The sequence below is a fragment of the Hippoglossus stenolepis genome, chromosome 2 (genome assembly GCF_022539355.2).
Source record: "Hippoglossus stenolepis isolate QCI-W04-F060 chromosome 2, HSTE1.2, whole genome shotgun sequence".
NCBI classification, from domain to species: Eukaryota; Metazoa; Chordata; class Actinopteri; order Pleuronectiformes; family Pleuronectidae; genus Hippoglossus; species Hippoglossus stenolepis.
This window is the reverse complement of record NC_061484.1, coordinates 13,056,253-13,077,746: the sequence shown is the minus strand read 5'-3', so window position 1 is coordinate 13,077,746 and position 21,494 is coordinate 13,056,253. Positions and strand designations below refer to the sequence as shown.

The window sequence follows — 21,494 nt, the reverse complement described above, 5'->3', positions numbered from 1 at the left end:
CATTCATATAGTTTGATTTTATTAACATGCATATTGAACTGTACAAACCACAGTGATGGTGTGTCGAAGATATTTAAACATATTAAATGTGCTTAATAAGATGAACGAGACTAATTGAGCTAATTCAAAAATAAATCAGACCAACAAACTACATACGCAGCATCAGAGAGGTTATTTCACTGTGTGATGAGTGAATCCAAATCTGGACTCAATTTATTTGTCTGTCTGGGTGTGTGTGTGTGTGTGTGTGTGTGTGTGTGTGTGTGTGTGTGTGTGTGTGTGTGTGTGTGTGTGTGTGTGTGTGTGTGTGTGTGTGTGTGTGTGTGTGTGTGTGTGTGTGTGTGTGTGTGTGTGTGTGTGTGTGTGTGTGTGTGTGTGTGTGTGTGTGTGTGTGTGTGTGTGTGTGTGTGTGTGTGTGTGTGTGTGTGTGTACCTTGTATGGAGATGAGGACTTGCAGCAGACTGGACTTGCTGGTCCACCTCTCTGTGCCCTGTGAATCACATCACCAAAAATGATCAAAACAAATCAGCACAGATTCTTAGGAACGTTTCTAATTTGAAGAAAGAGTTGACAGAGCAAAGTTTCTACTGCATTTTAGCCTCTAATGAAGTAGTTTCAAAGCATAACTGAACGGTCTGGAGTTTCTTTTCTATCCTTTCTCCTGCTCTCTCATTTTGAGACATTCATTTCCTCAAAACCCTTCCCCTTCTCATTAAATGGCCCTTGCTCATGTGTCAGAAAGTTTTTCTGAGCCCATTGATGACTGTATCTCTTCTTGCTCGACTTACATGTGGTGTGCCCCAAGATTTAATCCTTGGTCCTTTTATTTTCCCCCTGTCTAACAGCTATCAAAATCTGGATGTCAGCTAATTTCCTTCAGCTTAACCCTGATAAAATGACAGTCCTCATCATAGGCCCCAACTGCATTTACAAGGAACACTGTATTGGTTCTTTATCAGCAAATTTTAAGCAAGGCTTAACACATATGAACTTTAAAGTAATCCATATTATGTTTCCTCTTTATAACAATCATTGAGATAATCGAAATTTTACCATCCCTTCAAGATCAGACAAAAACAACATGTTTATCTCCTCCCGTCCTGATTATTGTAACTCACTGTTCACAACCTTGAAACACACTTGTTTTGGCTCCAGTTTGTCTGAAATGCAGCTGCTATTACTATATACTATTAACTCACGCACAAACTAAAACAACTACTAAAAGTCAGGGGTGATTGTGCTTTCGCAATTACAGCCCCCACTCTTTGGAAGCATCATTATGTCCATCACACTTTCCAAGATGAGGTCCTCAAATGTCTTGTTTCATTTAACTACGATCTAAAACTGAAAGATACTCAGTTTATGACGATATAATCAAAGACGAGAAGAAAATACAGGTCCAATCGTTTTTTTGTTCACCGACTTATCAATTAATTGGCTATTCATATGTGTGACGAACCATTTGCTCTGCATTCCCATTTTTTATTACTAAACGTACCTTCAGCTTTTCCACTTTAACTTTTGATGACAAATAAATTGGATCAAAATCCATCACTATAGAACTGCAGGTTGTCACTGTATCTCTAAACTTCAGTCAACACCCACCTTGCCGATCCAGGTGCCGAGTAGACTGACGCAGACTTTGCCATTGTCGTAGAGGTTGGGATTGAGGCGGCCGCTGCACTGCGACAGGTAGCGAAACAGTGGTGGCACAGCTGGGTAGATGTTGGGCAGCTGGATGTCAAAGAGGAACAGACCGTCCTCATAGGGCGTACGAGTCGGCCCTTTGATCAGAGAGGAGAAAAGGTCCTGTGTAGGAGACAGTAACGAAACGTTTGACTTGATGTGTGTCAAGAGTGTTATGTAAAGATCATCTGATGTACAACACTGACGTTAATGTCAGAGAATATGGTAATAAAGCAAAAATTGAACATCATAGTGAAGTATGTTACATTCACTATAAATCCCAGATGTTTTCTGACACACTGAGGATACTACTGACTTTCCTGACCCAGAGAAGCTCACAGATTCACAGAGATTCAAAACGATTTAAAACCTGGGAAATTATGTATAGGAATCATTTCTGCATCACCCTTATCTGTGGGGAAATGCAGCAAGGGAAATTTGTGCACATAAAATAGGCCCCATGCTCTCCTGTAAAATCAGGAACAAACCGTGTGCATGTGCCGTTTGTGTCGCCTCAATGTCATTATTTGAAACAACCATGATTCTTTTCTTTACATCTCTAACCCGGAATCTCTCAAGCAGACATTTAAACTGAATAAAACACGATCACAGGGTGTAGAATGATTGTGAACATAATTTCATATTCTCAAAAATGTTACTAAAACTTATTTGAGCCTCTAGTATTAACAAATTAATAAATTCTGGTTCTTTATTTTTATGACTTTAAATGAGTTTGAGCAGAAACCCACCATGCGATCTTCAAATGTTTTGACCATGATGCCGTCTGGTAGTGACGTTGCGAGCAGAGCCATTTCCTTCCTCACTGTGCTGAAGAACTTCCTGGCCTCGGCCGGTTGAAACTCCATTTTCTTGAAGGAGTGAGTGTCTGAGACAGAGATGAGACAAATGTGATTCCAAAGCAATACAGAAATCATATAATTGTACAAATACAACTCAACTTGTGTGGGCAGGGAATTCATCGAGCTGAGACGAACAGATATGATTACAGAATGGAAATGGGAGGCAGCCGCTGTCACTCATAGTAATGTAGAAATTAGAGCTGTAGGGTCTTTTGTTTGACAATGAAAAATGTCTGTTTGCTGAAACTGAAGCTTACACAAAACATGAGTTAAAGCCATCCAGACATAGACAGTCATATGCAACATATGCCTGTATCTGCTTAAGAGGCTGAGAGATTTTAGTTTTTGTAAACACTGGCAATTCTGTCACCTCTTCAGAAAACCCTCAGGTTTCAAGGAAACCTTTTCAAACAACATAAAGATTTTAAAGAATGTTTTTTTTGGCACCTTAGGTTTTAATAGGTTCAATAAAACCACTAAGACATACTGTAAAACCTGATATCTCACCTGGTGCCCACTCCAGCACAGAGAACACCTCTCCCTTGGCACTGGTGAATGTGACGCCGGGCTTGCCGCCGCTCTGTTGGCACAGTACTGGTGTGTCACTGAGAAACTCGCTGGGCCAGTCTTGTCCACCAACCGGTGTGTGAGGCTCCTGTTGGGGCTTCTCCTCTCCAGCTCTCTCCACCTGCACAGTAACACAGCAGCAGGTTAAAAAATGTAACGGCAGGACGTACCACAACATTGCACTTATTTATTTATTGTGATTACACTGGAATAAATCAACTTTGCCATGTGGTAACTCCATTTAACACAGACCTCTGTGCCTGCTCCTCCACTCCCGCCTGCCTCCACCACAGCCTCCATCTTCTCCTCCTCCACGATGGCCACGTTATCCAGCGTCTTTCTCAGGTTCTCCTGCAGCTTCTTGATGTCATCCAGGAAACGTTTCTCCTTGGTGGGCTTCTCCGGGGCAGTGGGTGTCACTGTACTTGCTACGTTAGTTGCGGAGGCCGGTTCGGCCGAGGTCGGAGACGTTGGCGAGCCGGTGGTCAACAGCTGCTCCACAGTCATGTTCTTCAGGCTCTCCAGGATTCTCATGGCTTCTTTCAACTCCCTGAAGCCCCGACAGGCTCCATCTTTACTGGGCTTCTCGGCTCCGTTGACAGTGCCTGCTGGAGTGGTTCCTGAGCAGGCAGAAATAATTAGTGTTTATTGTCTTTTATTAAATTCCACATCACCATCACTCAGTAGGTTCATCAGAAAACCTACAGTCAGTGCTGTCGGTAAACCAATGTGAACAACACAAATGATAAAACATAGTTATGTTATTCTGTTGTTGACAACAATCCCTGTGAAAAGACAAATATATATCAAAAGTGTACACTGTAGATTTTGTCTGGGCCACTCTCATTCTAAAGAGTCAGGGGGTTTCACCTATTTACTCAAAACAGACCTCTGTCTTCAAAGTGTATCTGTTGAATATGTCGCAAACAAATAAATATAAATATTTGCAACACCTTCTGCGCCTATTTCAAAGTAAAAGCACTGTAGCGTTTCTGTTGACTGAGAAGAGAAAGTTGACACTAATCCCTTGAAATTAAGAACTAATAAATGCTGTAAGAAAAGAATCCCACCTCCTCCAGAAGACGGACTGGCCACAGCCACAGCCGCTTCTCCCTCCTCTCCAGAGACGGCTTTAGTGGGGCTGGTGACGCCGCCTTTGCTGCCCTCCTGTGGGGGGATGATGAAGTTTGTGGAGCCAGTGGGCGTGGGGGTTGGGGTCGCATCGGCATTGTGGATGTGGCTATCATCCTCGGTGGTGAGTCCGTTATCCGTCTCCCAGCTGTCGCTCTCGTCCTCCCACTCCTCAGTGGACAGGACGCTGCTGGTTTCCTCCACGGAGTCGTAGTCCGTCTCCTCGATCTCAGATTCCACATTGTAAAGGTGCTGTGTGTGTGTGTGTGAGTTAGGAGACCATCAGCGACAGACATCTAACTTCTAAAAGCAAAAAGGACACTGAATTGTTTGTAGGATAAACATTTACCTGTGGCAGGACGACGGTCAGTGAGTTGTCTGCCCACACCACCTCCACTTTGCTGCTCACATCCACCCTGGACACCTGGCCCACTGACGTCTGGGGGGAGACAAACAATACTAATCAACAAATAGAAGGTTTGAGCTTATTATATGTTGATAACCCACAGTAAAATGAAAGAAAATAATGATGTCTTACCTCAAGCAGCTAAGAAATAAGTCTTTGCTTAAAAGAGCATGACTTTGACATTTTGGACGAATATCAAAGTATTTAGCACAAAAAGTACTTTAATCAATCCTACATTTCAATATAGTCAGGAATGTTTCAAGACTTTGGGGGCCTAAGGCAAAAGGGACCAAGGGGCCCTACTTGTAACTAAACTGACCTCCATCCCCTTTATTCTTGTATTATGAAACTTTTAAAAAGTGCATACACAAGCATTTAGAGTTTTTACTTTTAAACCAAACGTCTAAAATTATAAAGCGTTTAGCAGAAAGTTGGTGAAATGGGGCCACGTTAGGAGGTTTCTGACCATGGTGTCATTGCTGTTCCCTGTACACCGTTGATCATAGAATTTAAAGGGGTTCTCACAATATTGTCGTTTATGTGGACTAACAATCATCCATTCTCAGGGGGGCCCCCCCTCTCGGCTTGGGGCCCCACGCAATAGCCTGCTTCACTGACCTTGTTGCAACACCCCTGCTGTAATGTAATAATGTTTAGTTTGTGCTGAAATAGACATGAAATAACAGGTTGTATTTTCAGTTGTTCTCACTTCATTTTCACAGTCGTTCTCTCCGTTCTCTGAGTTCCATATTCTGATGACGATGTCAGTGGTGCGGAAGTGAAAATCTGGGTGATCAGCGATATCATACACACTGACATCCTCCTCCACACCGATAACCTGGATTAAAACAGACAACCTTGTATCAAGACAAAGACCATCTGCTAATACCATGTAGTGAAGTTACTATGGTTACCACATACAATTTCACCTTCTCTAACTAAAACATTTTCTGACATTAGAGCACAAACGGTATTGTCTTGTGCTGCCGACTCACCTCCACGTCGTCACTCGTGGTGTTGAGTTTGATCCACTTGACGACACATGTTCTGCCCTTGTGATCACCCGACTGGATCACACCGTACACTCCCGGGTCCTGGAGGGCTTGGGCTGAGGAGAGCAGCCAAACACATGTACACAGTTTAGAGAGCAACACAAAGGAAACAAATCACACCAGATACCAATAAAAAAAGATTTATCTGGAAAAAGGATTTGTCTGAAAGAAAATGGAAAATCTATCTGGCTGTAAAACTGCAGCCTTTAAATATTTTCAGAGCAACTTACAGACACACACAGTTTCAGCACATGACCTAGATACTGTCAGTACTAGGTGGCAGAGCAGATTTTATAAAACACCTCATCACACTTCACAGACACATGCTACGTCTTCACAGGTCTAAACAAGTCGAATCCTACTTCATAATTCAGAGCTTTTTATTGAATAAAATCTTCCTTACATCGTTTGTCTACGACAAAGTCCCCGGGACAAAACTCATGGCCGTCGAGGTGCTGGATCGGGATGAGGTCGTTTGATCGGATCCCCTTCTCCACCCGCCCGTCCTTCCACATCACATCAGCCGTGGTCTTAGTGGATACAACTTCTACTGCGACCCTGCACAGCACACACAGACACACATTAGACCTGCATGTTGCTACAGCAAGATGTTCCAGTTTATAGAGTTAGACACAATTTAAAACCATTTAAATGATGTTCCTCAACTCCTCTCACCTTCTGTTCACTCATCACAAAAAGAAAGCTATTTTCCTCTCTTCTTCTCTTCATCCTCTGTACCATTTATCTTCCCTCTACATGTCTCTGTGTTGACCGTGTTGGAACCACAATCTTCCCTCTCATTGTCCCTTTCTACTTCAATTCTTCCTCTCATCACTTTAGCTTGCCTCACTGACACCCAGCTCTTTACATCACTCAACATTACACCTGCTCCCAGACCTAGGGCTACAGGGCAAGGAGCTACACAAAACCACTAGTGAGCTCTCAGAAGAGGCAGAGGCAGACAGCTTCTGGCTATGGTTAAGAGGGCAGGACTTTGGGAGCCAGCAGCTCCCGAGAGAGGTTCGCTCTGGGAGTGTCAGGGAGGCGTCCCTGTTCACTGCCCTGCCGCTAGGAGATGTTTGTGAATCATCTATGAATGGTGGTCCCTGTCTGGTAATCTGGCAGCAAACCAGACCGGTGGAGGTGTATTCTGATGCTTATGTTTAGGGCGAGGTCAGAATCACAGAACACAGGAGAGCAGCAAAGGTGCGAAAGTCTCAAATCTTAATATAATGTTTCACACAGTATCAACTAAAATTGTCGTCACCAGCCCAAACTATGGTCTCACACTTAAAACTAGCAAGAGTGTGTTAGTGTGTGTTGTCGCTATTTCATGAGCTGAGGTTGTGTGTGTGAGTTTGTGCTTGAGGCAATGACCTGACCAGTAGTCCACTGTGAAAGACTTGTGCGTGCATGCATGAATGCTTGAGCGTGTGCAAGACCAACAGAGGAAAAGCAGCTATTGGTTGATTTAACATTTGGTAACTGGTGAAGTCATTGGTATAATGTGAACATGGAGCAGCAGGTGATGTCACTTTACCAATCAGCCTTATATCAGAGACGCAGTCATTTTATCCCTAAATTTCCTTCGGGACCAATAAAGTATAATCTTTATCTACAGAGGATTACAGTATGAAAGAGCTTTAGTTTGAATAGATACAGGAAGCATCAAAGAGCCAAAAAAAGGCCGGAGGGAAATGTGTTGTACTGGTGTGTTCCTCTGCTGTGCACCCACCGGTCTCCAGGCTTGAACTCCCGGGAGAACTTGGTTCTCTTCTTCTTGTGCTTCCTCTTCAGGTTGCGAATGGAGAGAGGGATGCTCTTCTTTCGGTTTGTTCCCAGCCCGCCGCTCTGAGATGAGGCCGTGGAGCTCGCAGACGACGTCAAAGAGCTGCAACCACAGTTCGAGTGCCAGGGTCATTATTCAGAAATCTCATTGAAAACATATACAAATACAGGATGTTTTTCATGTTGCAGGTTAAGGATGGTTAGAACAAAAACTACAGAACCTGACATTTATATTTATTGCTGTTCTTTTTTCTTGATTAACAGACTATATTAAAAGTATTTTGTAAAACTAGACTCAGCGTCCTGTGGTACTGTTTGTTTGAAGAAATTCCCTCAAGGAATTCTTAAATTATCAGATTTACTGGTTTGATTTTCAGGACATTAGTGAAGATTTGTCTCCAGATAATGACGACTTACAGACACAACAAACTGTGAAACTGTGTTATATAATGAAATCCAGAAACGGACCTGTGATATTTACTCTGCTCATTAAGCTTTTCACTTGAACACTTTGAGATGGTGGTTCAAGTCTGTGGTTGTGTTTTTTATGCCAAACATGCTAAGCTTAGAAACGGCTTAGCATTAATCTCTACAAAGAAAGTTTTTGTTGCATTGTTACAATCACAATGACGACATTTTAGAACAGGGAACAATCAAGCAGACCTGGTATCGTCAGTGTCCTCTGCAGCCTCGTCATCGGCGTCCTGGTCCCCCTGCTCAGCTGAGGTGTCAGTGTTTTGGGAGTCTGGGGGGTTTGGGATGGACACCACAGGACCGTTGTTGTTGGGGTGAGACGAGTCTGTCTGCTCTGATTTGTGTTCAGCTTGTGATGGACAGAGAAAAAAAAGTTTGTCTGATAATAAAAATGATGATAAATGACCAAGCACTTTGTGCGTGCGGAGACATTTTATACCCTCTTTATTCTTATCTTTTCTCATTTAAACCTCTAGTCAACTGCACTGGCTCTCATGTCCGTCCCACTGATACAAGATAGTGAAATTCTGTAACATTAAAGCCTTACTGAGTTCAAGAAAAAGATAACATTAAGGGAGCAGAGGGGTGTGTGTGTGTGTGTGTGTGTGTGTGTGTGTGTGTGCGCGCGCCTCTACTGCTTTCTCTGCTGTGTGTTGTTTGGTACCTTCTGTGTCGGCGTTCTCCGTCTTCTTTCCTGAATCCTTCTTGAACATCCTTTTCAGCTGCAGGAAACACACATATACATATAAATATAAAATGTGTTTTACAACAGAAAGCACAGTAAAATATTTACCTAAACACACATGAACAGATAACACATTCTATCCACACCTTTCTGGCCACAGGGTCTTCAGGCAGGACAGGTGCACCCTCGGGTCCCTCACAGGTGATGCGTGTGGCGTCCCCCTTAGCGGGAAAGACGTAGAGGGCCCTCTCTCCCAGCTGCCTCTGGGTGTGGTCGTAGTAGCCCAGACGTCTCACCCTAAACGCAACCAGGAGAATAGTATTACACCATGAGGAACAACACACTAACAGTTTCTTCTGTTATTCAGACCTCAACTCAAACTGAACCCAACACTGACAATATTGTGGAATACCTGAAACAAAAGTATACTGTAGCTGTCTAATTTATTTAAATTCTTAAAGCTGCAAGAAAATAAAACGTAAACTCACAACTATGACTAGAGGAGGGTATACATAAATACAGACTGAGATTTTGACTGACCTGCAGAGATTCTCCTGTGCGATGGTGGAGGGAGGTGGATAGACGCTGTCAGAGCCTTTCGGGGAGTAGCTCTTGGTGATCCACGTGACCTTCAGTTCAACCACCTTTACCTGAGGGAAACACAAGGACACAACAGTTTATCAACAAGAGAAGAGCTTTGCACGCAGCAGTCCATCAAATTTACAAAGACAAAAAGAGTTTCATGTATTCATTGTTTCCCTCCATCTTACACAGACCAGTGTGTCCACGCAGAGCTCTACAAGTCAGCACAGTAGCATTTAATAAGTGTAAACTGATTGTATTATCCTGATATCACTGTAGTGATTTTAATGCTTCTGTGTCATTTGCAAAAACAACAAGAGCAGACACCAGTGTACAAATACACAAATAGGAAAAAAAGGACAAAATACACGACACACTAGCTCTAATTTTAAGTGGTCACAGTTCTGATTTGCCACCATTGTTTGGATGAGTCTTTAAAGTGGGATATGTAGGCCATTCACATTCTGCGCGTAAATGGCATCGAACAGTTTCCTTTAGTAGTATTGAATGTCACATTTATTCATTATGGAAATTCTTCCACTGCAGCTGGAAGTGATGAAACCTCAATACAATGAATAGATGCTCTGAAATTGGTTGTTCCATTTCTCAAACACAAATAAATGATGGTGTAAATAAGGTGCGATATATCATTATCATCTTGTTGTCTTACCTCTTCTACCACCACCCTGAACTTGCACTTCCTGCTGAGGACAGGTTTGACCCCTGACAGCCACTGTACATTAGAGAAGACTTTGGCGGGACCAATGAGGACCTGGCCTGGATAGAAACCATATGCCTCATCGAAGAACAGACCCTGGAAAGCAGCACAGTAACAAGTGTATAACAAAAAAAAGAATAACTAAACATTTCACTTGATAACAGAAGTCCTTTAAACACATATGGACCTATGTGATTTCAATGCAGCATATACATTTCTATCTTGCACTTCTTCTGTACGTTATTGTTTAGAAAGTCCTTATATAAAAACTTTTGGGAGAAAATTCAGTGACCTGTAAAAAAAAACCTCTGATCTTTAGACAGAGCACATTCTAGTTGTTTCTAATAGCTAGTTAGGATTACAGTCCAGAATTGTATGACAGTGTAAAGTCTTACATATCATTAACAAACATTAGAGAGGACATGCTAACCACAAACCTGTCAAGAAAACTAGAAATTTAACATTTCTGATTATAAACTGTTCAACGACAGTTTGATATTTCATGTGGAAATAATGTTGCTTTTTGAAATATTTTTTCATAGAAAAGGGAAAACTCATTTGTATACATTAAGTGTTAGTAAGTCTGTATAACATTTCTCATTATTTTCTGTCCTTGGTTTGTTTCATTAATTTTTCCTTACTTTGTAAAGCAGCATTGGCTACCTTGAAATAACATTTTAATCATTTTTATTATTATTTAAATTCGGAGAGAACCACAAAATCATGGATTGTAAACAAATAGCAAAGCAATGGAGTTAGTTTTAGTCACAGTGGACAGAGGGACTTAAACCTACAAATAAGTACTACAGATGAATAAAATGTATCCCAGGGTAAACCAGCAGAACAATTATTAACAGCTACTATCAGACAACTCATTTCCACTATGTCTCAGTGATCTGACTTGCAGCAGCAGAAGAGAATTTAAAAAGGGGAGTATACCTGAAGTGAAAGATAAGAGCTTGTGGCTACGTACCGAATCACTGACATGTGGACAGACGTCGTAAAGCTTGGCACCGTCCTCCACACTCATGGAGCACCTGCAGAGAGACAGACAGCCGGTTGACATCCAGTGATGAACGTGTGCCAGGATGCACACACTGCGACAGACTAACACATGGTCACAGTGCATGTTTTATAATCTCACACACACACACACACACACACACACACACACACACACACACACACACACACACACACACACACACACACACACACACACACACACACACACACACACACACACACACACACACACACACACACACACACACACACACACACACACACACACAGTCTACCTGGCTCCATTGGAGAGCTTGAGGATGATGTGATTAGTCAGGTCGTACACTTTCCCCAGCCAGAAGTCATAGGCAATGTAGTCGCCATACATGAAAGACTTGAGAACACAATCACAACAGGACAATGATCAGTTTTACATTTTTATCAAACTTCAACAATCATTAAAACAATAACTTTTCTCCAATCCAAGCATTTTGTTTCATCCGAGGCTGATCACCTGATTGCTTTATAACACTTTGACCATTTCCCTATAAAAAATATATATGTATTTACATATACACTGACTTTTTCCAGTGAAGTAACTAGAAATGACAGGTCTGTAAAATAAAGCACTGCCACACTTGTTACTCATTGGTTGCAAAATAAAATGTTTGTCTCTTACCCAGATGTGTTGCAGGTCTTTGCTGTTAACTGGATACAGAACACAATTTGTTCCCACTAGTTTCACTGCACACTCGATGTCAATGTTGGTCACAATACCACACTGGTTGTCCTGTAATGCAACAAACACAAGCTCAACAATGTGTCATCATTATCTGCATTGTAATATCCTGTCCATCAACAGACACTTTAAGGTATCACTTGTAAGCTATTAAATGTTGGTGTTGGTGTCAAGCAGCATCTTTAGCAAACAACACTTTGATCCATAAGAAAATAAAAATTGTAATGTGTTTTTATTCACATTGAGCTGTTGCACTGTGTTAACACATAGCCTCTGTTTAGTCCTTTGTTAGCTTCAACCTGCAGTTGTATTCCAGTCATGTCTGATGCAGCAAATGGAACGGAGCGATGAACAGTGACATGACTGACAATGGGAGAGAGATGATTGAAAAAGAGCGAACAAGGTAACAAGACAAAAAAGGAAAAGGTGAAGTGAAAAAAGAAGAGTTAGAGACAAAGAAAAGATGCAGACTGAGGACTTCACTTACATTGGAATGGTTCCGTCGTACAATGTCTCTGATGACAATGGATCGATCTTCAAGCTTCAGCTGTAAAAGAAAGAATGAAGAAACTTTAGAAATGCTGAATGACTTCAACTTTAAGCCGTCCTACACCAACACAAGCTGCTGTCACTGAAACTGGATCATCATTTCTTATTATGGCCCTCACTGCAGTTCAGTGACCCTGCGCTGAACTGTTCACACTCAGTCCATGACGATATAACTGATCGGATTTGTCACACCCTTGTCAGAGCCATGAGGACTGCGACATGCACAGTCAGCAGAGCCAAGATGTCCCCCGAGAGGAGATGATATGGTTTTGTCGTCTAAACAGAGACACATTTCACTGAGCTGGCCAGCATGAGAATCCAGCAGCATGATGACCACTGAAGATGTCAAACACATTTTCACGATAAATAATTCATCAACATGGACCTATAAATAGGATCTGGAAAAGCAGACTGAGGGACAGATGAAGCCAAAACCTGTATTGATCAAGATTTACAAGCCCAGAGAGAGAGAGAACGAGGGCAGAACGCGGCACAAGCTCAGCTCCCTGAGAAAAAAAACCTTGTTCCTGTGAGCAAAGTTTCACTGCGTCACACTAAGCCTGATAGCAACTGTTCAGACTGAAGACACAGAATTAAAAAACAGAACTTAAACATGCACAGGCCTGCATGAGTGCCGTCCATCTGTATATAGAGATGGACGACAATCTTCACTTCCCCGTAGTGTCCAGAATTGAGGCCAGAATATCCAGGATACGAACGCTGCCATCTTGCATCAATACCTCATTTGGAGCCAGAGTGGATATAAAGATATTGAACTATTCAGAGCAGCGTCGGATTGACGGATGCATCACACTGCCTTCTGGCAAAAATCCTGTCAACACCTGCAGCCTTGTGTTCTCATTACAAAGGAACGGGGAGCTGTTTTATATTTTCATGCAGCGCTGTAGTCTGTCTGAATTTGGCAGATGAGGAAATGCACCTGCATGATGTGAAGCATAAAGACTAATAATCAACATAACAAAAAATCTTTCCAGTTCCACCTATTAGTTTCTTTAAAAGTTTGAAATATGAACTTCCTGACATTTTCCCAAACTTTCAACCACATATCATCATCTCGTCTTCATCAGTTTGTTCTGTGTCCATGGTCAATACTTAAGTTTCACACTCAGCTAATAATTAAGCTTAAGGTCTATGAAAGCAAACTATATGTCGTACATGAGCACTATCCTGAGTTGGCATCCAAAACCATCAACTACATGATACACGAAGGCTCACGCCCCATCAGTCATGGTGAAGAGAGTGAACGAAAGAATGAAAAAGAAAGAAAAAACAGGAAAATAAAGATCAACCCATTTTTCCAGATCCACTTCAAAATTCAATGGGTTCATCATTGGGTCATATCCCACCCCACACATTTTCAAAACAGACAAAAATCAATAAAATAATTGTAAGAATAATAAAAAATGCAATAAAACAGTAACCTCCTCAGTGGAGGCAACCAATACAGTGATCCTGCTGATCTCAGCACTTCTGTATAAGTTATATAATATAATGTACAACAGAGGAAGGTGTAGACAATACTGAATCCCATCACTAACACATTTATATTGAGTCTACTTTACTTGACCTACTTGAAATTTAACAGAGTGAAAGGGGAAGATTTTCACACTACAGCGTTGCTTCTCTAACGCTGAATCAGGTTGTACAGATCTACTAAACAAAAAGTAGTGAGGTCCGCAGCTCTACTGAAAGTCACCCAGCCTTCACACCAATAAATCATCCATTTACTTTTCAGCACAAATAACTGCTGCTATTATTTCCTCACAGCCTCTCTGCAAGTCATCAACTTTTATTGTCTTCACTGCTGAGTGACGATCTTACCCAAGAATGTACAGGCAACCAAAGTCATAGGAGCACGGAGATCAATCATTGAACGGGAAGGTAAATCATGATGTTCTTATATAGCGTTTCCAACCTCTGCAATATCAATATCAATTTATGGTGTTTGAAAGATAAGTTCCCTGATTAACTAAACTTTAAACAGCTATAATATTATGAATTAAGGCAGCTGATTGATGTGGGCAGAGTTATACATGTTCATTAACTGATCCCCCCCTTTATTACCTTGATTAATGTGATTAACTTGATTTGCAGCTTGGTTTCATTACTTTGTCTTTACACAAATTGTAAAGACTTGATGACTCCCTGCAGCACTTTGCTTTAGTCAAATGAAGTAATAAATTACATTTAAAACTCGTTTCTACCAAAAGATAAGAAAAAAAAATAATGGTTGATGTTTAATTATATGAAAAACATTGACTATAAAATCTTCACTGCAGATAAACCAGGTAGGATGATTTCTAACTTGACTCTGCAACATAGACTGTTTATAAAAAAGCTCTGCACACAACGTCCAGCACAAGAACAATAAAATGTGACCGTATATTAAAGAACTGAGGAGGACTCACTAATGACAAGGAATAATTCAGGAGCAGCTCCAGAGCATCAACACAGGACAAGAGAAAAGCCCGTTCCAAACAGGCAGGTTTTCAACGAGCACTGCACTAGTAGCAAAAAAGAAATTGTCCAGAAGAGTGTTTACAAGAATCTACCTGTAGGAGGCCCAACCTCTACACTGTGAGCTACAGCACAAGCTGCTCTATTGGCAGAGCACTCACAGCTCAGTGGCAGCCAGAGCCTCTGAGTTTGGGGAGAGACAGATGGAGGTAGAGGAGGAGAAAGTAATTAGGAGTAAAGAGATTGAAGAAATTAAAAACATGGGGCCTGCTGCCGACTAAGTAATGACTGGAGAGGAGAGACTTTCAATAAAATGTCACTAAAGTTGGGAAAAGTGGAGGAGCACATGTTGGCAGACTGCGGGGCAGCTGATGATTCAATCCTAAAATCAGGAATGATAAAGCAGCATGAGGGGAAGAAGTTTTTAGTTTTAGCTGGTCGAGCTGTTATCATAGATTTTAACTGTGCCGTCATATCCACACAAGCACAATCTGGACTTCATAGAGAAGGAAATATTTTACCATACTTCACAAACAATCACAAAACAAGCAGCATGAGCCTCCAAAAGTTCGGTCTCAAACTGCTTTACGGACGGTAAAAATATTATGGACCATAGCACAAGAACACGTAACACCAGCACTAAATAGTGCCAGCACGTGGTAGTTTGTGGTAACGTGAGCTAGAGTGATGTAGATAGAGGTGCAACACTGGCAAGACAGCAAGGTTTTCGATGATTTGACCTCAGGATTGTTTGTGACGTATAACGTGATTCACCAGGAGAACATAAAAACAGAAAGAAAAACTCCTCTACTGACAAAGGGAAAGGAGTCAATCACCTTTTTTGCAGATTTTACCTAAATGTGTGAAAACGATTATAAGAAGAAGAAAGTTCCTGCAAAGTCATATCAACTCTTGAAATGAGACTGTGTGAAGACATCCAATTATAGGAGTGATGGACCTGTGAGCACATTGACGCGCACGCGCGCACGCACGGCAGCCTCTGCTTTGCCTCACTGTAACCCTACTCCACTGAATTCTGGAAGAGGAAGAGTGTGTGTACGATCGATGAGTCGCCATGTTCCCTTGTAATCTATTAAACAGCAGCCTGTCTGCTCCCCATGTCTCTACTGCTGGGGGTTAGTGCACGTACGCACACGCACATCTCTTCATTAATATTCTCTCAGTGCATCATGCTGCAGTGCAGTACATGGGCAGATTTCTTCACCAGATCAAAAACATTGTTTAAAATCAATATATAAATACAACATTACGACACCTTAGATAACAGCTATATTACTGAGGACCTCAATAGGACCTTTCTAACAGCTGTTAGTGGCTGGTTGACAATGGCCTTACTGGCTAATATTGTGTAATTTTAATTTCTAATACAGAGATGATGGATATCTTGTAATTGTATGATGTAAATTACAAATTCTGCTACAGAGCAACATGTCTCTGCAGTGGGTGTGATTCCTCTCCAGGAAGAAAGGAGCGAGAAGAGAATGCAGTTATTCCACAAACCATAGTGATGAAAAAATCTATTACAGTTTTCTTCATAGTGGGAGGGATTTCTTTGGGATGTCAGCAGTCCAATGTGCTGCTTGAACAGAGGACTGACTACATTTGCGTACTTTTCACAATATGCAGATGGAGGGAGCACCCTGTTTTTTGCTTGTATTATTAACAATAAGCTATCGTGAAAAATGTTTAATTCCTGCTCCCTAAAGGAATCTGTAATTTATAAGTGAAAAGTAATCAGTGGAATTTGTCTTTACATTATGTGGATCCTTCCATAGCAGAGACGGCTACTGCCACTAACGAATTGTCTCAGCAGTCCAGGAAGAAATCAGCTTTAGTTGATTTCCAGAGTATTTACTGCTCGTTTACGTATCTTCACTTCACTTTCACTTTGGAATGAAGATTGTCTAAACGTTAATGATTACGCAAAAACTGTCCAAGCGATTTTATTGAAACTAGGTGAAAGGAGGAGGTAAGGGCTGAGGAAGAAACCATTAACTTGTGGAGAAGATTCGATTAAGAGGGTGGATAAAGGATATTTTTCACTTCCTTTGCAGGATGCAGGTTTTTTTGTGAATTTCTTAATGAATAATGCAGATGAACTTTTGGTGCATATCTGGATAATGATCTGGATTTTGAGTAACAAAATAAGTATTTTTAGTGGGTTACTGTAGAGTAACAAATATTACTATACCATAGCATGGATATTTTGCCTGTGTTTAACCTAAGCAGATGGCAGAACATTTCTGTGTACATGGTTTATGTATCTGATCATAATAATATAATGTATTTGCAACATGGTGATAAAATGGCCGATCAGCCTGGGCAGAGGAATGCTCTCTCTGTGGGACCTTATTTTTTGGTTTTGGTGACTAAACTAATTGATACAACTCAAGCTGAGGAAGCATCTGCCATCATGGTAGATAATGATGAGAACCCTGAATAGGGTGTTTACATGCCAGGTATTAAGGCTTCTCAATAAGGGATTATCTAACCAGGATAAGGCATTATCTGGGTTTGTTATGTGAATCACTCGTTCAGGGGGAATTTACACATGTGTGCAAAGGTTTTGGTAAAGAATTTAAAAGATTTTGTTTAACCTGTGAGAGCAGCCTGGTGACCTTTGATAGCTTTGACTTGGGCTCTTTGATTCACAGATAAGGGGAAATTCTTGAGTTTTTACAGTCTGCAAAAGAAGCAGATGCTTGTCTAATGTAGGAGGCTTCTCCATGTTACTCGCATACAAGGCACATTGAAACAAAGCTCTGTCAAACACATGCCCAGACTATATAGCGGCAGATATTTATGCATTTTCAAAACACCTTGAGTTGTAGACACGTGCACTCTATACAGAGTACATCCCTCATTAAAACAGGACTCAAACACTTCCCCTCCTCATCCGCATGCATCCTCCGTCACACGTACCCACCGCATTACTGCAAACACATACTGCACAATGATGAGAGAACTAGACGGCTCGAGAACAACAAAGCAGCTGACTGTTGCTATGGCTCATGTAGTGATGATGAGAAGAGAGGCGGTGAGGTGGTGGTGCGCAAGGAGTCAGACAACAAAAGAAAAAGACCTGCCTATTTGCACACATAGATACAAGAGTGTCTGTGTCTATTTGTGTGCGGTGATGGAAGACAATCTTGGCCGCTTCTCCATTCAATCTGCAGTGGTAGAAGGGCCCGGACTGATAACAAGAATCGATGGAGGACGGTATTTGCTTGGACTTCCCGGCCTAATTAACACAAGTCATTATTCAGGTGCTGTACGAGGAGGAAGAGGAAGAGGGGGAGAAAGAGACACTGCAGAGGACTGCAGCTCAGGGCCACGCCTGTTCTCCACTCTGATAGTTCACTACGCCAGGCTCTCTCATTCTGGATTCTGTCCTTTTCTCATTATCGTCATTTCTATACTGACAATCCTTCAGATCAACATACACAAGTCAAATGGATTCAGAAGTAACAGGTGCAATACAAGGTTTTCTCGCCTCAAACACACATGCCTGTACTCAATGTTTATCCTATGAGAAATTCCACTCGCAGATACTGTCCTGTGCAGTCATGATGACAGCGCCACGCCCTGCACCTCAGCCTTCAACCTCTGACAAATCAGCTTTCTGCTGAACCACTACAGTTTTGGGGAAATGAAAACTACACTACTCTCCTTTTTTTTTTCCAAGGGGAGAACAGACCAATTCTTTTCAAAAAAGGACTGGAGCGAGATGTATTTGCTGCGAGCCATTAATTGCCCGGTCTATTTCACACAGATTTGAATCTAATTTAACTTAGACACACTAAATCCTGAAACTCTCCAGCCAAGTTGGAGATCACTCATTCAGGAACTACTGGTTGTTTAAATCCTTTTTCAGTAGCTTAATAGTGAAATAATATTAAATAAGCAGCATAAGAAAAGGGATGACAGTATTTGTTTTGGATGAAATGTGGAATTCACAAATTTGTTTGTATTGCACTGCAGTTATATCCCTTTGACAACCAGTGCAGTTTCTGTCTTCTAAATTTTTTTCTCCCAGATTCATAGACTGTGACCTTTGACCGCCAAAATACAATCAGATCATCTGAGTCCAAATGAATGTTTGTACGAGGCAGTTTGAAATATCACTTTCACAATAATGGGATGCGACAACCCGAAAAACATAATGCCTCCGGCCAAAGGCTGTTGCCCACACGGATGCATACAAATTCTTGGATCCGCCGCCTGGTCTGGATCCGCATCAAAAGGTAGTGGGTAATTCCCTGACCCATATCACATCCTTCTTTTTAGCGTCATCAGTCCAGTAGTTTATGCGTAATCCTGCTAACAGACACTTGGTGGAGGTCTAAAAATCCCTAAACCACTGCAGAACAATGCACTTCTCTGCTTTTCATCCGTGTAGTCATCCTCCAAACGAAAAATGTGGTGATATATACGGTTACAAAATCAATACTCATTTACAAAACTGTCAAGAGTGGGTGTGCTTCAGTTTAACCCACCTGCTTCTCTTTTAATGGTGCTGCACACTGCACTCCCTGAATAAAATGTATACCAGACTTCATCTAAGCAAGCACCTTATAATTTTTAATTATAATACATTTGAAAAGACATACCTGATATTGTTTCTTACTACATAGGTTTTTTTATATATTAAAAAAAAATTATTGCAATAAATCAAATGAGAGGTAGATTTCCTTAAATGTGGGGAAGCAAAAAATAAAATACTAAATCAATATCAAGTCCTTGGAGCCCTGGTTGATATGAAGATAAACAAGTGAAGCATCAATCCTCACACCCTGACACTTTGTTCTTGCTGCTGCAGGACGGTCTGTCTGACTGAAGGCTATTGATTGGGATGCTTAAGGGTGTGTACAGCTCTATTAAAAAGAGAGCAGGCACATGGCCTTTTATCCAATGAGACCATGGGGGAAGGTCAACGGAACGAATAGCACAAGGGATCTATGACTGAACAGTTACCTTACTGTGTAGTTTGAGGGATGATGCACCAAAAGACAGATTGATAACAGATACAGAAAAAGAAGGACGGCTGCAGGACAGAGAGGTGTGCACTGGGGGAGAAAAGAGTCATAAACAAGCAGAATATGAAATGTAAAGAAGATGCAGTCACAAAGAGGCTTAGAGTATAAGATGGAGAAAAGGAGAAGGAGATGGAAATACGGATACTTAAGAGGGGCAATCATGAAGATTAAGAAATAGTGAAACAAGTCAGGGGAGAAGATGGTAAGAGGGTGGAGGGTGCATTGAGAGGAAGACGGGGTGTAACGGGAATAAATGAAGAGGAGTGGTGTACAAGGCACAGAGGAGACAGCAATCAGAAACCCAGAAAAAGTGGGAGATAGAGACAGATCCCGGGGAGAGAGAGAGGTAACAAGCAAAAGCAGGAGCAAAAATAGACGAGAGCCATAAAAAAAAACAGCAGATAGAGAGAAAGGAGGGGAAGTAACAAGGAGTAGAGAGAGAGGAGACTATCTCCCAACTGGGCAGGGCCAACACTGCAGAGGAAAAAGGGTGGATGAAAAGATGAGAGAGGGAGAGAGAGAGGAGAGATGCAAGGAGAGCTGACTAGTGGGATGGGTGCAGGCTCCAGCAGCTAAGTCACTTCAGAGTCTGTCTATTCCCGTGTGTGTGTGTGTGGTCTATACAGAGAGAGGATGAAATGAGATCCATTATCTCAGGCCAGGAACAGAACGACCATCCAGTCATGAGTAAGAGGTTTACGGGATGGGTTCGGAGGAGAGGAGAGTGTGGGGGGCAGGGTGAAAAGATGAAGCAGGGTAAGAGAGGAGTGACACGACAGTGGTGGCGGAGGAGATGGGATGGAGGAAAAGGTGGAGCTTGCTGTGGAGAAAGAAAGGGAGCAGAGAGGAGGAGCAGAGGGATAAGAAAAAGGGAAGATAGAGGTTAAAGGAGGAGCACACAAGGGTTGATGTGCAGTCATGTGATGTCCATGTCGTATCAGATTTACAGGAAATAGAAGATGCTGACATCATCCTCCAAGTGGTACGAGTGGAAATACATTGCGTTGGATTTGTTTAATGTCAGATGTGCATCAATGAAATATTCAACACATATTTAATCAAGACCCGGCCACCTCATAAAGATGACCGACTCTCAGGCCAAGAAAACTGGCCTCCACATGAACAAGTGTGAAATGATGCGTTTAAAAGCATCATTAGAGCGCAACAGCTCTGGTTCCAGAAGAAGATTTCCTGTTAGTTTTCTCCATTGACATTTCAGAAAATCCTTATAAAGGCCGACCAGCTTCGAGATGAATCATGACCATTAAACAAAAGAGGCAAAGATACAAGGTATAATTTTAGGAGTGAAGAAACTACGCATCCCATTGCAAATTATCCTTTCCCAACGACTTCAGTGATTTTCACCCTTTGTAGAGTTTTCCTCATCTCTCAAAAAAACACTGCTCTGAGGTAAAAAAAAAAAAATGCAACGCTGAATGATCCAATCGTGGCCGACATGATTTTCAACAGGAGCAAACTTTGCTGTTCTCTTAGGAATCTTCTCGCGTTCCGTCCAGGGACTACCCAGTGAAAACAGAGTGTTGATTGGTTGGTGTCACATAAAAGCCAGACGGACAAACCAATCTCCTAATTGTGTGAGGGTAGCAACAGATGACACGTGTGCCACTCTCTTTTCATAAGCTCATTACTCCTGTAAATCATGACACTGGGTTTTATTATTGCTGAGGTATTATTGGAGAAATCTAGAAATATTGA

General features: G+C 41.7%; 1 protein-coding gene across 2 annotated transcripts in view; it reads right to left on the bottom strand.

Annotated features, from left to right (window-relative positions):
* The window catches only part of ube2o (ubiquitin-conjugating enzyme E2O), a 34,308-nt gene that overhangs the window by 4,668 nt on the left and 8,146 nt on the right, over nucleotides 1-21,494 (bottom strand). For both annotated transcript variants that reach the window (XM_035183552.2, XM_035183543.2), the window contains exons 2-21: nucleotides 12,182-12,241; nucleotides 11,635-11,745; nucleotides 11,252-11,349; nucleotides 10,924-10,987; nucleotides 9,903-10,046; nucleotides 9,191-9,300; nucleotides 8,797-8,947; nucleotides 8,630-8,687; nucleotides 8,155-8,314; nucleotides 7,439-7,594; nucleotides 6,107-6,261; nucleotides 5,647-5,759; nucleotides 5,361-5,489; nucleotides 4,595-4,684; nucleotides 4,185-4,497; nucleotides 3,367-3,734; nucleotides 3,055-3,235; nucleotides 2,437-2,573; nucleotides 1,607-1,810; nucleotides 434-491 (exon numbers count right to left, since the gene is read on the bottom strand). In XM_035183552.2, coding sequence (XP_035039443.1) covers nucleotides 434-491; nucleotides 1,607-1,810; nucleotides 2,437-2,573; nucleotides 3,055-3,235; nucleotides 3,367-3,734; nucleotides 4,185-4,497; nucleotides 4,595-4,684; nucleotides 5,361-5,489; nucleotides 5,647-5,759; nucleotides 6,107-6,261; nucleotides 7,439-7,594; nucleotides 8,155-8,314; nucleotides 8,630-8,687; nucleotides 8,797-8,947; nucleotides 9,191-9,300; nucleotides 9,903-10,046; nucleotides 10,924-10,987; nucleotides 11,252-11,349; nucleotides 11,635-11,745; nucleotides 12,182-12,241 — 2,860 coding nt within the window. The remainder of the gene's footprint in view (nucleotides 1-433; nucleotides 492-1,606; nucleotides 1,811-2,436; nucleotides 2,574-3,054; nucleotides 3,236-3,366; nucleotides 3,735-4,184; nucleotides 4,498-4,594; nucleotides 4,685-5,360; nucleotides 5,490-5,646; nucleotides 5,760-6,106; nucleotides 6,262-7,438; nucleotides 7,595-8,154; nucleotides 8,315-8,629; nucleotides 8,688-8,796; nucleotides 8,948-9,190; nucleotides 9,301-9,902; nucleotides 10,047-10,923; nucleotides 10,988-11,251; nucleotides 11,350-11,634; nucleotides 11,746-12,181; nucleotides 12,242-21,494) is intronic.